Here is a 14526-nt window from a genome sequence, read left to right on the forward strand (position 1 = left end):
AGAACCCAACATATGGAGCCTGGAGAACAGGGATGGACATTATTAAACATTGGGATCAAGTTGTGTATACGTATAGGGGGCGTCCACAAAAACATGAACATGTTTGGGGAAAATGGGAATGAGTGGGAAGAGGTAGGAGATGTGGGGGTGGAGAAAGGGAGGGGGAGGAGGAGAGTGGGTCTTGGGTCAGGGATACTGGTGTTGATGTCTTAATGTGGAAGATTTTTGCTGCAACCTGTAATGTGACTGTTGTTGGTGTGCAAAACTCAATAAAAAGTTGTTTTAAAAATAAAAATACAAGCAATTGCCGTTATTCACTCTTTTGTAAATACGCCTGTTAAAATAAAATATGGTAAAAATTGTCAGCTATTTGTAGAACAGTTTTCCACAATAATCTTTCATAAGGATCTGATTGACATTGTATTACATCTCAGAAAATTCTAATGAATTATGGTAACTTTGCTTTCAATTCCGGGTCTTCTTTAAAAGAGCAATCTAACATAACATTGAATAATGTAAATAAACAAAAAAACAAATGTCAGTAGAACATGACACCCTGATTAATGTTAAGGCTCTGCCTTTAGCTCAAGGTGCAGATTATCGACATTTAGGTATGTCGTCTTGTTCCATGGCTCCAACGTAATGGATGAGAGAAAACAAATTCCCAATGTAAACCAAGGGTATCTTTAGAATGTCCAAACCTATTCTTTTCAGATACATCTCCAAATGAAATGGCCGCCTTCCATTTCCCAAATATGTTGAGAGAAAGATACCTCGTCAAGAAGACATTAAATGGACCTTCTGTGGATGCACAACATGCCCCTCTACATGCACGTGCTGCCTCTGCACCCATGGTTGAAGCTGCTCAATCAATATTAGTTTTTCTGTTAATATTGATGGATGACACTGAGAAATTCAGAAAGGGATTCAGAACAATTAAAGCAAACCATGAGAGCATTGGTGAACACAAGCTCACAACCGATATTTAAATATCAAGAAGAGCAAACAATCATGTTTAGGGGCCCGAGCAAGCTGGGAAAAAATAAGGCTTCCCCAGCAAAGGGTTCCACAGAACTAAGAAGTCTGGGAAACCACCAGCGTGTCAAAGAGGGTGAGATGTAGCTATAGATGTGTCCGCTTCTCTGCATGTTCAATTTGATATTAAAGATCAAAATGTGGGACACTGTAATGCTGGCTAAGAGGATGTAGACCATAATATATATTTTACCATGTAAATTTAAAAAAACAAAACCAAAGTCGACGAGTAAAGGAAAGTCTAACCTTTTTAGTTTTGTTATTTATTAATCCAGCAAGAGAAGCTGCTGGTAAAAAAAACTACTCTAAATGGAGAGCTACCCAGAGAATAAAACAAACGGCATAATTATTATTAGTACATTGAGATCATTAATGACTTCCTCCCCGCCAATCAGAATATTTTGGGTGCACTCAATAACTACTATTAGTCCCCGGCAGGGTGTGGTCTAGTTCCCCCAGCCAACGAGGAGAATCGGAGTGGGGGCATTACCATATGGTAATCCTGCCGCTCCATGCCTCCTCTGTGCGGTAGGCAGCCATCTTCCATCTCCAGTTGCTCTGGCAAGTGCTCCCCTGCTCCCTCTCCCTTCCCTCCCCCATTTACCCAAATTTCTCTGCTCCCACCCCTGTCCCACTGACCTTGTGTTGCCTGGTCCGAGGCCAGCGCATCCCCGCAGTAGTGTGGATGGCCACCAGGGAAAGGGGGAAGGGACTACATGTAGTTCCTTCCCCCTTTCCCTGGTGGCCATCTTGGTTTTGTTGTATTAATTTATGAATGGCCACCATGGAAATGGAGAAGGGCCTCACTTTGCTTGGGCTGTACCTATGGGCTCTGGGGCATTAACTGAATTAATAAAGCCCCCCTAGCTCGGGGCTTATTGCTTAAGTATTGACTGCATTCTGAACATTCTGTCTTCAGAAGCAAGGAAACAATAATGCACTACCCAGGCAAGATTTCTTTCAACAAGAAACTTCCTTTCTCTGAGCACCTTTTTTTAAAATGCAAAATACGATTTAACACACGAAAGAGAAAGCTAAAACATTTCAAAACGCTTGAAAATGCTTTCACTTCTCTAAAGAGAAACCATTTACTCTTACATGATACCTTATCAGGGTCGGATTGATCCCTCGGCCTTTCGGCCCGTGGCCGGGCCGAAATCGTCCATGGGGAGTGGGGGCCGGTTTCTGGCCATGCCTGGGCCGGTTTGGAGGAAAATAAAATTTGAAAAAAAAATATTCTTTTTTTTCAAATTACTTTTTCTTTATTTATTTTTTCAAAAAGCCTTTCATCCTTCTTAGGTCCATAAATGAGTACCAACACAGGTTGGGTGATATTGTATGCTTATTTGTTCTATAAAAAAGGGCTTAAGCGTAAGTGCTATACAATAACATATTATCATTTTGCCTTGGACGTCTGCTTGGATTCATAGTAATTTAGTGTACTTAGGAACAATACTATTTGATGCCACTTCCTGTTTTGTCAAGGGGTGAAAGGTCGTGTTTCATCATTTACCGGGATGTCACTTTGGGGTGGGGTCAAATGACATCACGTCCGGTGATGTCATCAGAGGTCAAGGGTCGTGAGGCGAGGGGTGGGCCATGCTTTTGAGACGAGGGGTGGGCCACTTTTTTTTGGGTGACCAGGCCGATTTCTTGTCCCAATCCAACCCTGTACCTAATGCATGCTCATGTCAAACCTGCTTCTGTACAACCAAGTTGTAGTTAAAATGCTTAACCTATGAAGACAACCATGTATAATTACTACAAAATAAAACCACATTTAATTTACTATCTCTTTACTTCACCTCCAAAACTCCAAACATGTATTGCTACTGCCACCATGTGCAAATAGCCTTGTAGACCCTTGTAGTGTAATGACCCTAACTTGGTGGCTGATCATTATCCCATGAGATTGACCCCCTCATCAGTCCATCAGTCTATAAGCATATAAGATTCAATCCATCCATAATTAATTTAACACGCTGCAGGATGATTCTCATACACATTGCCAGTCTGTGGCGGCAGCAAGTTCCTCTTTAAATGGGTAGGTTCTCTTTTGCCTTACAATTGTTACAAATTAGATGATTTACCTTGAATTAACACAAAATTAACATTCTACTTTGAACAAAGTGAGTGAATATGCGACATACCAATATAACTACCACTCATTCTTTTTGGTTAAACAAGATATCATCCATTGATAACAGAGGGGGAATGGATGTGGATAAGGGGAGCGCCATAGGCCAGTAAACCTGTTAAAGCACACCAATCTTTTATGATACTCTTAGATGTTTGGACGTGTTGTGGACTTACAAAACATTTCTAACTGTTCAGATTAACACATTTTTTTTAAATTTTTTATTTAGTTTGGTAAATGACACTTCAAATTAGTGAATGGCAAAGACACTACAAATTATACTGCTGCGGTCGAGGTATTGTCTGTATAAATCCACGGTATTGTCTGGGTTCACTGGGGAATTCATCACGAATTGCCCAAACCACACAGGAAGGTATTACTTGTCGAACGCAAAATCCCATTCTTTCATGAATCCACCATGTAAAGGCACACTATACCACAAGTCTGTACCACCTGTGTAAGAGATACATAAATAGTTTACTTGAATGAACCCAATAATTGCATTTTATTTCACTACCTTTTAAAATTTAAGGCATTGTTATGCTTTAAAAAGTACCTTTTTGTGCGAAGTACTAACAGTACTTTTCATTTCAAGTAGGGGTCAATTAGAAATGTGAAGGCACATTCCAGCAAAAACAGTTTGGGAGATGCTTCCAAATGAAAGAAACGTAATGGTTCAGATGATAAATCTAAAGTTGAAGACTTTGTTTTCAGATTAGAATGAGTCATTTATTCAATTTACATAAAAATTCTTTTGTCAGTGATCCATCAAAGTTATATTGATGTAGGGGAACAACATAATGTTAGCTGTCTCGGTCCTCGAATACACAACATATATAGAGTGAACCTACTTGTTACTTGGGGTCATGAGGTCATGCTGCCCCAGTGAACCAATGACACACAACGTTACAAACAGCTAATGGCATTAACCATCTCAAGTATGCCTGGATATCATCCAGACCAGGATATTGGCTTTTTCCTAATTCTGATCAATGGAGGCAAATGACATCTTTTACAAGGCCAAGGCCTAGGCCATCACGTTGTCCCCCGACCCCTGCGGCACGTGATTTGAATGACACACCTCACCCTGTCCTCCCCGCCACTCTGTACAGCTGTACCCCTCCTCTGTGTCCCACTGTATATATCTTTACTGTTAGATAACGCGGTAAAGCACTCAGTTGCTTCCCGAAGCTAGGTCCGCGCTGAATGAATACCATAAGAATAACAAAAGTGGCTCCCATAGTTGCATCTTGTTGGCTACGTCTTGAGGTTAGAGCAATGTACACCATCCATATTGTTGTGAATTTAAAAAAAAAATCAAGAAAAAAGCTTCTACCTGTAATGAGCCTAGAATAGCTCATTGCACTAATAGAAGCCAATAAGGCACATGCAACACAGCACAGCCAAGATGGCATCAGTTGGTAATGTAAGAAAGTTGTCATTTTCTCTCTGGTTGGACAACCACCCCTGGACCTTTCTAAATGGGATTACTAGCAGTAACCTATGTGCTTACGCCTGTGAATAATTTGAAGAGCACCTGTGCGGGCTGAAGTGAGCATGCCATAATATAATAGGGGCCCTTACTCGGAATTCTGAATGCACGGCACACATCCATGTGAGCCGTTCCCTCATTTGCATGCGGGCTTACCTTATGCAAATGAGGTAAATGTATCCCTGAGCTCAGACAATAGTCTCTGAGATCCGCCCTTCATTGTATCAGCTCCATTCCTCTTTGTTCTTGCAGGGCCCCAACATATGATCAGCTACCATTCCCCTGTAATAAACACAGGTGATAAAACGAGATGATGTGGTGGAGTAAAGAAGTGCATCACTGCGTGTTCCTCCATCTGAAACAGTCATGTTTTCACACCGTTGATTATCAGCAACGTGAAACGTGTTTATATAAAACCATTAGCCACACTAATAATGTTCCATGCACGAAATCGAATGATAAATAGTATGTCTGAAATAGATTTGACGCCTCAAACTAGGATAGCGTTTGGCAAAATACACTGAGCAAAGAGATTTTGTTTTAACTTCAAGTGAATCGGATACAAATTAGAAGAAGAATTCTTATCAAGAACTGTGCATTCCCCAAGAAGGGGCCTTCAGCGCTCCCCACCTGCGCTCCTAAACTTTAGGATGGTGCTAGGCCTGGTTAGTCCTGTTGAATAAGTATGTTGGGCGATTTAAAAAAAAAAAAATATGAATAGACCATGAATGGAGTTCAAAAAAGTTATTATTTGAAAGGTTGTCGGGTGGTATGGAACTCCAATCCCTATTTGTTGGCTAGCAGCTCTCCTGTTCTCTCCGTTCCAATTCAGTCTCTCTCAGATGATGATGATAGGAACTTTGAAGTCAAGTTCCAGGATCCAGTGATTCTCCTTGCCATCTCTCTACTGAAGGAACCTGGGGACTGTGACTTTAAGGTGCAGGATGCAACGTTTCTCCTTTCCGTTACTTTCTCAGCCTGGTTTGGAACTTTGCCTCCCCGTTTATTCACTCTGATAGCTCAAAGTCACATTGGCACCCGGCACGCGCAGCGCAACTGGAATACTGTGTGGTGATTGGCTCATTTGCGAGCCATACCACACGGTATTCCCTTTTACGCCATGCGTGCCGGCTACTCTGTTCCCGGCGAGGGGCGTGGCAGCCCCTCAGCCAATGAGGAGGCTCGAAACAGGGCAATCCCTGCTCCGAGCCTCCCCATAGCTGGAGGCTTCCTTCGTCCCCCGCCGGGGAGTCGGGTAAGAATTTTTTTTTTCCTCCCACCCCACCCAACTTACCTTCTATCCTGCGTGCGAATCTCCAACCGTGTGGAGACTCGGAGCGGGGCCATCCCCGCTCTGAGTTTTTTTTTTTTCCCCATCCTCCTCCCTTCTGCCCTCCCAACCCCACTTACCTTCTTTTTTCTTCTGGTCTTGGGAGCGAACTTGTGTTCCCAGCGCGTCCGCTCCCGATGGCCACCATGGAAAGGGAAAACAGAAAATAAAATGCCATTAGTACCCCGGTCTAATGGGCCGGGGTGCTAATGGCAATAAGTCTTATTGCCACAGTACTTTGAGTCCCAGCCTTCCACTTTTCTTTTAAGTTCGCCAGTGGCACAATAAACATTCGCTCCAGGTCCCAGCGTTCAGCGCCTCTCAAGTCAATCCTCTTTTCATATTCCACTCTCCGGGTTTGCCTCAGACATCAATTATCTGCCCACTGGTCTTCTCCGCAGTTCTCCCTCGCTACATTGGTGGGCATCAGCGAGACTTTCTCCAAACTTGGCTCGACTTGCTACTTGCTCTGTTTTCTCGTGCACATCTCCCAACATGGAAAGTCTCCAGCGGCTTTGCCTGCTCCTTGTTTCCATTCATTGTGCCATTACTGCACCATTCTCTTTTGACCTCACTCAGCAGTGTCCAGGTCTCCGGTGTCTGGGTGTGGTGCTTAATAATAATCAAAATTGGACCTAGGTAATGAGGTTGGACAGATACACTTAACAATTAATTATTCAAACAGCAAAATAAATGTATTTAGAACAATGCCACAATATTAAAACAGCCCATACAACTGATAAAGTCAAATCATGGTTTTGACATTTTATTAATTCCACCTTTCATACCCATTCTCTCACTCACTCATCCAATGACCAGAGTACACAAAATAAAGAGTCAACATAAAGGTGGAGCCCTTATTGTGCTTCTACTTACAGCAATTTACAATTTTACCATTACACCCATATCTCCATATAGGTGTGTATGTATGTACAATAGCGAACCAGGCTTATTGACAACAAGTCTACATATGTTTCGGTCGGATAAAGGATGACTTTCAGTTGCAGCCTGGCGTAGTTCTGACCTTCTTCAGGACAAACAATGAGGTGTAAATCTTCCCTCAAGTACAAAACACAGTATGGTGGAAGATGTCTTCCAATATTCACTCTCTCCAATAGAAATTGATGGGGGTTTCACAGACTTGGGAATGAATCAACAATGCTCCAGAGGAAAATACCAAGAAGCTTGTGGTCTCCAATCTGTGAATCACTACAGACTTCTCACATAGACCATGTTTCCGTGATGGACTCTTGGATTGGAGTAAATAGCCAGACAAGTGCCATTACCACATTTGTGGGTATAGACACAACGTAGCGCACAGAAGTCCCATCAAGGAGATGTATCTGGATAAATCTTAGTGCTATCTTCGAGGATGCGTCGTAATCCAATTACTAGCTGCTAAGATCTTGTTACTGTGTCAGCTCCATAATGCTGAGCCTGGGCTATGGGCCTCTCCGACACATCCCCTGGGTGCCGTAAAGCGTACATACTGCTGAGGCATGTAAAAGCTACACTTCCACTGTGTAGCTTTTACATGCCTCAGCAGTATGCACGCTTTACGATTTATCCAGATATGTCTCCTTGATGGGACTTGTCTCCCACAAACCCCTCCTTTGTCTGGGTCTTTCGTCCATGGCCTGCCCTGCTCTGCTGTGGACTATGTCACATGATTATGGCACGTGAAGAAAGACTTTTGTTTTGTTCTCGATGTTGTGGAAGGCACTTCACAGCATATCATTTTGAGTTGTTTCCCAAAATCCATCGAATCTACTGCTCTTGCAACAGTGAAATTAGGAAGAGGTGTGTTCATTCCCTCGCTTGCTAACTTTTGTGAATTGCTTTAAAATCTCCTAAAAATAAGTACTTGCCCTCATTTGATTATAATGTATGCCGAGCTGCTTAGTGGTTGAGATTGGAAGTTAAAAATAGCAACACAAAGATCCAAAAGACTGGCTACCAATCCTGTCAACCCAAGAAAAGGCATCCTTTTCCTTACGCGTCGTTACTGCTATGAACAAGTTCTGTTGGTTTCTTGATCACCACTGGCAATCTTCAGTTTCTGTTCCAGACGCACATCAGTGTTTGATATTTAAACAATCATTTAATAAATACTTTTTATATCACTGCTGACTGTTTAGTAAACCTCTTCACGACAGAGGCGTAGCCAGGATTGGCTAACAAGTGAGGCCTGAAGCTAATGTAGGTGGGTCCACTGCAGTGACATTAACATCTGTAAAGGCTCACACTGTGCTGCTGAGTGGGCCTTTACAGAGTTTGGTTGGGCCTTGCCCGCTCAGGCCTTACCCTGTCTACGCCCCTGCTTCACGACTGTTTCAAATATAAGCACCATAGGCCTGACCACGGTTACAAACAACCACTTACACACAACCACTGTAATAGTACGAAGCCAGGATTGATCATGTGACAGTGAATTATTCAACATTACATTAAATTACACAAGCTATTACCAAGTGTGTTGTGATTATTTCAGAGGTAGTGTGGGAGAGGTGATCCGCAGGTGATCTCATAGTATGCCAACTGATAGGCTCCACACGCTGGGAAGAAAGTTGCACCTCTGTATGCTCATTTGAGAGTATATTTACTGTGCAGCTCTGCACTAAGGAGGGACAGTGGTTTCACTGTTCCCAAACTGGAGTCGAGAGCGACATGGTGTTTTTTCATTCTTGCAAATGTTGTAAAAGTATACACTGTATGTAGGGAAATTAGCAGCAAGATTCTTTTATATATATTGTTTTGCTGATGTATTTTTAATAATCCGGCATTTTGGTGATTTTCTTCCTGTGGCAGAGTGTCTACATTGGCCAGTTTTTTGGTACTTGTAAATATTCCGTTTTTTTACAATGATGGAAAACTAGCACACAAGAATTGCAATATAATTAATGTTTATTCTATTTTTTCAAGCACTCATTGAACCCCTCCCCCTTCTTTTCAGGTGATATCCTGGATGACGACTGTGATGACTTTGTGCCTCAGCACTTAGTGATGGAGGATGGCGCGTGCCCAGAGGATTTCTCGGAGGGACTGGCAACTCTTACCGTGGACTCTGTGGTACCCTCACCCAGCCAGTCTCCACGTGTGCAGAAAAAGAAACCACATTCTTTCAAAGGTAAAGACATCATTTATGACGTTCAAAAATCTTTCTTTTTAATGTTAATTTCAATTTTGTTTTAAACCAAATCAGTGATTAAAGAGGCAACGTAATTAAATTAGAATACTAGAATGAAAATCGATAGGAATGGATGTCTTTTAAGTGTATGTAGAACATACTAGAAAGAAAACGGCCATGATTATAGAAATAGAAGGTATCGGTCAGTCAAGATCTGCAAGGTCTGGTGTCAGTGATTTTGAGGAAAATTCAACTGTACTCATAGCTATGAGGTTTCCCCATCCCCATGCCAGAGGTGACTGATAGTACTGCATTTAAAATGGGAAAACAAAACTACAGTTCCCAGAATTCCGAGAAGTAAAACAGGACTGGATTACTTTCTCACGCTTGGCATGGGGGACACTTGAGCCCTCTGCCTGGGGGCAAACGAAAGAGAGGAAATGCAGTCAACCTGTATATTGATTTATATTGAATTACTACTTGATCAACAAAGGTCTAAACTACCTGCTAAAATACCTCGTAGGGACAGCATGGGTTTGGAGAGAGACTTGTAAAACAACAAGGGATTGTATTATATATTTTTATAATTTATGTTTTGTGAATTTTTACTTTTATGGCTAATTGCAGAATAAAGTTATTTCAAGCAAACCAAAAAATAACAAGGGAGTATGTCACTTTTTTATACGTTTCCTGTGAGCCTTTGCTGCCAGTATGTGACTTTTTGAAGTTTTCCCAGTGTCACTCACCTCTAAACATGCTAGATGTGATGTGGGGAGTGGGCACCACATTTTGCCGACCGAGACTTTTTCTCATCGTCTATCAATGGCCGAATTGAAAATGTTATCCAGGCAACTTCCATTGATTCAGTTGCTATCGCCTAGAAAGGACAGATGAATTGCATGTACAAATAGCAGCAAAAGATATTTATCTTCACTAAACTGGGCCTAAACATATTTTATTAGCATCTTAAATTTGCAGCTGTGCATTACATTACTCTGCACGTACTACACACTAGATAGAATGATTAAGAAGTGGCTGCACTTCACATCTGTTTTCTGTTATGCCCCAGAAAAATGGTGCTGCCAGCATCCATTTGTGACTTCCCTGGCCATAGTTCAATTATTGAGATTTAGACTTCTTTCGAAAAGGTGTTTTAACACCTTATATTCTTTTCACCTCAACTACTTTATTTCTGGTGGTAAGGGAAAAGATTAATTCAGCACCACTGGTCTAAGGAAGCAGTACACTTTATTTTTATATTGGCAGTTTGATGCTACTTAAAAACATGTTGTGCAAAAGTGGAATAAGCGATGGCTGTATTCCCTCTCACTCTTTCTCCCTTTGTCCCCAACATTGAAATGTATATCTGCTGGCTGCACGGGTATACATTTGGCTCCTGCTTTTATGTTTGCTTTCTGTTGTATTTACCTCACAAAGTATTGTGCAACTGAAAATAAACTATTTATTTCAGTTTTGTTTGAAAATGCTATATTGATTTTGAGGTCAATAATAAAAAATAAAATAATAAAAGACAATGGAAAAATCTGTAAAGAACATAATTAAGAATTCTGGGCAGATGAGTCTAATGAAATGCAGCAGTAGATAAAGTACAGGGTTTAACTAGATTCAGAAGCCGATTCTACTATACACCTGTAGACCGTTATTTTATTAAAACTTGTAGAGGGCACGTTCATTGGGAGGTCTCTTGGCCCAACGTTTAGGATGTGGCGAAAGACTAGAAGAGATAGAATGGAAACTTGGTCCTTTCTTAGGCCTCAAGTACAGACATTAATTGTCTAGCAGTTCGAGAGCAGTGGAACTAAGGCACCTGAAAAAGCCGAATCTGAGAGGAGCAGAGGTACTGCAATGAGTGTATTTTTGTAGATGGAAATTCAAGAAAGCTGGGCCGGTTTGAAACACTCATCCGTGAGCGAGGACACCGACTCTCAGATGACATGATGCACAGTATTTTATTACATACACTGAAAAGGGCCTATCTTTCCCTATCACTTTGGGTGTTCCCTGCCTATATTACCAACCCCGGTGCACATTCATCACTCGTGAATGTCAAAATTAAATGAGACTTCTGTCCAAAATGACCCTATCTCACCCTACCACTAGGAAAAGTAACTTAAAGGGATAGTCCAGTAAAAAATGTTATTTAAAAAATAGATAGGCAACATTAAAAAAAAAAAATACTAGCACTTTTTTTTTAAACTTCCTATGTAAAATTTTGAGCTATTCAAGCTCAAAATCCGCAAAAGCAAGCACATGGGCGCATCCATTTTGTGAAATGGAGGCCCTCCTGTGCTGGCTTTTGCTTTTGCGGCACTAATGAAGGAAAAGCCAGCTGTAGTAAACAAAAGCTACCGCTGGGTGGCTTTTCCTTCATTGGTGCCGGGACTCGGAGGACGCGGACCAGAGACCAGAGCAGGAAAGCTGCAGCTGAATCTCGGTAAGTGCTATTTATTTTTTGTTTAAAAATAAGCACTAGCTGCGGTTTTTTTTTCTAAGTTTTCCGGGCTGGAGGAGCCCGGAAAACTTAGAAATAAAACTGCAGCTTTAAAAACGTTGTATTTATGTTTGCGGTCGCTTTTGAAGCGACCGCAAACATAAATACAACATTGTGTTTGAAAACGCTGTGTTTTTTCTTTCCAAGTTTCTCAGGCTCCTCCGGCTCGGAGGAGCCTTAGAAACTCGGAAAGAAAAACCGCAGCGTTTTCAAACACAACAGCGTTGTGTTTCTGCCTGCTGTGGCTATCACTTTGGGTCTCCGGTGCTCCCCCAGGGGAGAGCCCCAAATGGGAAGGCAGATTTAGGCAGAAACTCTGCAGCATTTAGCATTTCCCATTTGGGGCTCTCGGGCCCCCCGTGGGGAGCCCGAGAGCCCCAAATGGGAAATCAGATTTAGGCAGAAACACTGCGGCATGTAAACACAACCGCGTTGTGTTTCTGCCCGCCTTGGCTTTCACTTTGGGTCTCCGGTACTCCCCTGAGGGGAGCACCGGAGACCCAAAGTGATAGCCACAGCAGGCAGAAACACAACGTGGTTGTGTTTGAAAACGCTGCGGTTTTTCTTTCCGAGTTTCTCAGGCTCCTCCGAGCCGGAGGAGCCTGAGAAACTTGGAAAGAAAAAACGCAGCGTTTTCAAACACAACGTTGTATTTGTTTGCGGTCGCTTCAAAAGCGACCGCAAACATAAATACAACGTTTTTAAAGCTGCGGTTTTATTTCTAAGTTTTCCGGGCTCCTCCACCCCGGAAAACTTAGAAAAAAAAACCGCAGCTAGTGCTTATTTTTAAAAATAAATAAATAGCACTTACCGAGATTCAGCTGCAGCTTTCCTGCTCTGGTCTCCGGTCCCCGTCCTCCGCGTACAGCACCAATGAAGGAAAAGCCACCCAGCGGTAGCTTTTGTTTACTACAGCTGGCTGGCTTTTCCTTCATTAGTGCCGCAAAAGCCAGCACAGGCCGGCATCCATTTCACAAAATGAGCTTGCTTTTGCTAATTTTGAGCTTGAATAGCTCAAAACTTTACATAGGAAGTTTAAAAAAAAAAGTGCTAGTATTTTTTTTTAATGTTGCCTATCTATTTTCTAAATAATTTTTACTGGACTATCCCTTTAAATTAGGAGAATGGCACCCTTCTTCTGAGGGTACTCCTAGTGCCGATATATGCATTGTTTATTAGTATTTTATTCGCAAATAGTCTCTTGTGACTTCGTGGGTCGGTCTCTTTAGTTCATCAACTGCATTATCAAATCTTCCTTTTTCTTTAGGAATCCCCTTTGGGACTTTCTTATAGCATTTGTATCGCTTGTTGTTGCTGTTAGTATACCTTGTTAAAGTATTATTGTTCTGGTGGGTCTTCCCTCCTGGACAATTGGATATCCCCTTATCTTAGACTATTTCTCTTTATATATAGTTTAATTGGATATTTCTTTCAGACTTTAGTTCTCACTTTCTTCTCTCCCTTAATTTGCATTTTTCGTGTGTAAGGGATTTAATTACTTTTCCATTTTCACTGAGTATTTCGTCTCACTTTTGTTCTCTAATATCAACAGGATTTGCATTCATGTTTTCATTTTAACTTTGTTCCATACTATTCAATGAGGCAAGGCACTCCCTGGGGTCCTCCCGTGCTTTCCCTCCTTCCTGTTACCTTCGTTCCTGACAGAGAATTTCCTCGTTAGCTTTCTCAGTTGGGCACTTCTCCTCGTATCACAGATCGCTGTTGGTTTCATCTCATCTCCTTCTCCGCCTTCACTTTCTTCTCCCTAGTGCCCTGGTACTTCAATGGATGACCTGACATCGACTGGCCCGCTTCTTAGGATGGTCTCTGTGATTGTTTGTGGATAGACCATCCATCATGGCTTCAAATTCATGGTCTCACCACCACCCTCTCGCAGGCTCCTGCCTTGCTGCTTTCTTTCCATTCGTGTTTGGCGTATCACAGGTGTTGTGCATTGCGTTCTTAAGCAAGTTCAAAACTTGCTTGCTTCTGGGTTTCCATCTTTTCCAGGTATGACATAGCATGGGGCTTCCCCAAGCCTGCTTACGTCCTTGTCTCTTCTCGTTGGCTTCAAATTTAATCAACCTCTATGTCCCAGTAGATAAGTCATTTTTATTAAAAGGGATATGCTTGCTTCCCATAAGATTATGGCATCAGCATTGTGTTTCTTGGTCCCAGTTTTGATATTTTATATTTTCTGGTCCTTTTGAGCATCCCATGTAAGCTACAATGTGTCCAGCTTTACGGAGTTCCTCGGGAATGATAGTCCTTGTCCCCTAAGTCGAGTCTCTCCCGGTGGGGTCCCACTAGCCTCTACCCCTTGGGAGGGTATTGCAGAGTGGGTTCACCTCTCTAGCCTCACAAGCAGGGGGTGGGGTGGGTTTCTCCCTTGGGGAGAAGGGACACATTGCCTCGATTTATCACAGGAGCCAGTGGAGGCAGCAAAGAATTAGTATTACATGGTGGTGTTTACTTGTGTTGCCGATCAATTGGCTACTGCATTCTGCATTAGTTGTAGACAATGAATTTTGTAGAAGAGGTGATTGAGACGGAGAGGGTTTCAATAATCTAAGAAAGGTTTCATGAGGGCAGTGAGATCAGATATTCGTGCCGGGAGAGTGAGGAAAGGAAGGACATGATGATACGCCCTCAGCTAATGAAAGCAAAATGAAACAATGTTGCTGATTCATGGGGCTAAAGGGACTCGCATGAGAAGTGAACATAGAGCAGGTAGGGCCTCCAAAGACTATGACCTCAGTCTTATAAGCCGTGAGTTTCAGGGAATTGCTGTTCATCCAGGAGTAGGTATTGGTTGTACAGATTTGAAAGACCATTGGTGATGAGTTTGTTTCAGTGTTGAGGTGAATCAGTGGTCAAAGTGTATGAAAAGAAG

General features: G+C 42.2%; 1 protein-coding gene across 1 annotated transcript in view; it reads left to right on the forward strand.

Annotated features, from left to right (window-relative positions):
• SYNJ2 (synaptojanin 2) overlaps positions 1 to 14526 on the forward strand; it is a 1190168-nt gene that overhangs the window by 984707 nt on the left and 190935 nt on the right. The window contains exon 22 of the mRNA XM_069607872.1: positions 8948 to 9121. Coding sequence (XP_069463973.1) covers positions 8948 to 9121 — 174 coding nt within the window. The remainder of the gene's footprint in view (positions 1 to 8947; positions 9122 to 14526) is intronic.

This window comes from Ambystoma mexicanum, chromosome 4q, assembly GCF_040938575.1.
Source record: "Ambystoma mexicanum isolate Mex_15411 chromosome 4q, UKY_AmexF1_1, whole genome shotgun sequence".
Taxonomy (NCBI): domain Eukaryota; kingdom Metazoa; phylum Chordata; class Amphibia; order Caudata; family Ambystomatidae; genus Ambystoma; species Ambystoma mexicanum.